Below are 2,805 nucleotides of genomic sequence, written 5' to 3' on the forward strand. Positions count from 1 at the left end.
CCCGTGAGCCATGGCCGCTGAGCCTGCGCGTCCGGAGCCTGTGCTCCGCAACGGGAGAGGCCACAACAGAGGAAGGCCCGCATACCACAAAAAAAAAGAAAAAAAAAGAAAAATGACAAAAGAATACATGCAGATTATAAACAGAAAATTGCAAGTTAACACGTGGACGATACATATATGAAAAGACACTCATCTTCAACAATAACCAAGGAAATAAAACTAAAATAGTGAGAGTGGCAAAGACTTGTCATGTAAGGAATGTGGGGATGTCTGAGAAAGTGGCATTCTTACACAGTGCGGCTGGGAGTATAAACTGATAGAGCCTTTTGTAAACTGATGTATTCTGATTAAAATGAATCAAATTTACTCTTAAGAATTTATATGAGTATACAATGGAACAGGTATACAAAGATGTTCCCTGCAGTTTTTTTTTTACAACTACCAACAACATAAATGTCAATAAAGATTAAATTATTTCTCTCTTTATGTATTCAACTTTTTAATGTATTTTCTCTTTTTTGATGGATTCATTTTAAAACAAATTTTAAATTTGTTCACTTACTGTATTTAATATAGCCATAGAAAGTCCTGGAAGGCCATTACCAAAATATCATATGAAATTAAAATATATAGGAATATTTTTGTCAGCAGTACCTAAAAATTTTTTTCTTTAAAATGACTTTTGCTTTACAATGATATGTTATCAGAAATATCAATTAATATATTTATATTTTGGAATAAAAGTTACATATTGGTTTATATAATGTAAGACTTCAACCAGCAAGACTATAAATAAATTCCCAGTGAGTGTAATAAAAAAGACTATAAATTCCCAGTGAGTGTAACAGAAAAATTTTAAAAGATCCAGGAGAAAACCCACATAACAGGGCTTTGTGAAATAAGGGTAGCAGCACAGATTTAAGACAGCTAAGACTGTCACCTTAAGTTTATCTTAAGAATCCCTGAGCCTATGCTCATGGGGACAATCTTCCATTCTTTTGGTTATTCCTGTGTTTCCTAACACAATCAGTAACCTCAAGAAAACAATCCTCCAAACCATAACTAACTTCCCTTAATGAAGGCAATGACAAAAGTGCCAATGACAGTAAATAACGTAATCTAAAGAGAAATTAGACATTTGTTGGTATAGTTATTAGGTGTTATCAAATAGTCAATTATAGATTTTACATCAAATGGGCCTTTAAGAAATGAAACCAATAAGTACTCTAAAATGACTACTTATTAATTCCATTGTGTTAAGTTACTAATTCAAAATATTCAATTCTATAAAAATCTACAATTAAGCAGAGACTGCCTCTCTATATACAGTCACAGTAATTAATACTTGTTCTGCATTCTAAAAACAAGGCTAAGATTCATATTTCTAGGATTCATCTTATTCAAAGTTCACTGTTCCCGCCAGTAATAAAGTTCTGATAAACTTCATGTTTGCATGTTTAAGGAAATTTAACATATCCACATACAAGGAAACAATATAAAAAAGTTCAATCTTATTTCATATAAATACTTGGATGTCTTACTACCAACCTGTCCTTCCCTTGAAAATTTAAAGGGTGGTTTGTGTTTAATAACACTTGTTGCAAGCCTTAGGAGTCCTGTAAGCCCATCATCTTCTATATTACCATCTTGATGATCAAGGATCTCCCTGCTACAAAAAAGAATACAAACAAAACAAGACAGTTCATAAAATTACATTCTTTATCTTTTCTCAACAATATAACTGTCAATTTCACATCAAATTTTACCTTCGAATACAGTCAGCTAAATGTCGTGCCAAAGCATCCAGGTCGAGGAGTGTTGTCTTAATACAAAGAGAAAATACAAAATTCAAACACAGATTTTTATGTTCACTATTTCAGATATTATTAAAACAAAAAATACTTTCCTTTTAAGTAACAAGAATTTGGTTCTCCAAATTCATTAACATGCCAATTAAATTATAAATAATATAACTACTCTTTACTTACACATGATGTCAATAAAATTATATTTATAAACACATCACTGATAGTCCTTCAAAAAAGAATCAATGAAATATTGGTGATAAAATTATGAGAGTCAAGGTAATTTAACAAGAAGACACTAGGTTTGACTTATTTTTTCTTTAACAATTTTACTGAGATGTAATTAACATACCATACAATTCACCAAGTTTCATTTCTAATACCACTTTTAGAAATAAACTTAAACGCACAGTTCATTTCAGAGAGCTTTAATTCTCATTATAACTGAGCAACAAAATTAAAACAGATTTCATAAAATAGAACTTAATTTAAGAGGATTCTGGGGAATTCCCTGGCAGTCCAGTGGTGGTTAGGATTCCATGCTTTCACCGCCAAGGGTGCAGGCTCAATCCCTGGTCGGGGAACTAACATCCCACAAGCCACATGGTGTGGCCAAAAAAAAAAGAGGATTCTCAAAGAAATTCAGATCACTAAGTAGGAAAATTACTTTGACTAGCAAGCAAGAATATTAAATTCATACTTTAAATAGGCAACCATAGGTTTAAAAAAAATCAATGTCTATCTGGAATCAACATTGTATAGATAAAGTCAAATACATTAAGACATGTTCGGGGGAGGGGAGGGAGGACTGGAATTGGTAGTCAAAAGATATAAGATATATAAGTACTAAGGATGTAATGCACAACATGATAAATATAATTAACACTGCTGTATGTTTTATATATATATATATATATATATATATATATATATATATAAATATAACAGAGGACTTCCCTGGTGGCACAGTGGTTAAGAATCCGCCTGTCAATGCAGGGGA

General features: G+C 31.7%; 1 protein-coding gene across 6 annotated transcripts in view; it reads right to left on the bottom strand.

Moving 5' to 3' along the window:
• USP34 (ubiquitin specific peptidase 34) overlaps positions 1 to 2,805 on the bottom strand; it is a 246,281-nt gene that overhangs the window by 67,609 nt on the left and 175,867 nt on the right. For all 6 annotated transcript variants that reach the window (XM_024133566.3, XM_024133567.3, XM_028496944.2 and 3 more), the window contains 2 exons: positions 1,767 to 1,822; positions 1,549 to 1,669 (listed from right to left, as the gene is read on the bottom strand). In XM_024133566.3, coding sequence (XP_023989334.1) covers positions 1,549 to 1,669; positions 1,767 to 1,822 — 177 coding nt within the window. The remainder of the gene's footprint in view (positions 1 to 1,548; positions 1,670 to 1,766; positions 1,823 to 2,805) is intronic.

This window comes from Physeter macrocephalus, chromosome 12 (assembly GCF_002837175.3).
Source record: "Physeter macrocephalus isolate SW-GA chromosome 12, ASM283717v5, whole genome shotgun sequence".
Classification (NCBI taxonomy): domain Eukaryota; kingdom Metazoa; phylum Chordata; class Mammalia; order Artiodactyla; family Physeteridae; genus Physeter; species Physeter macrocephalus.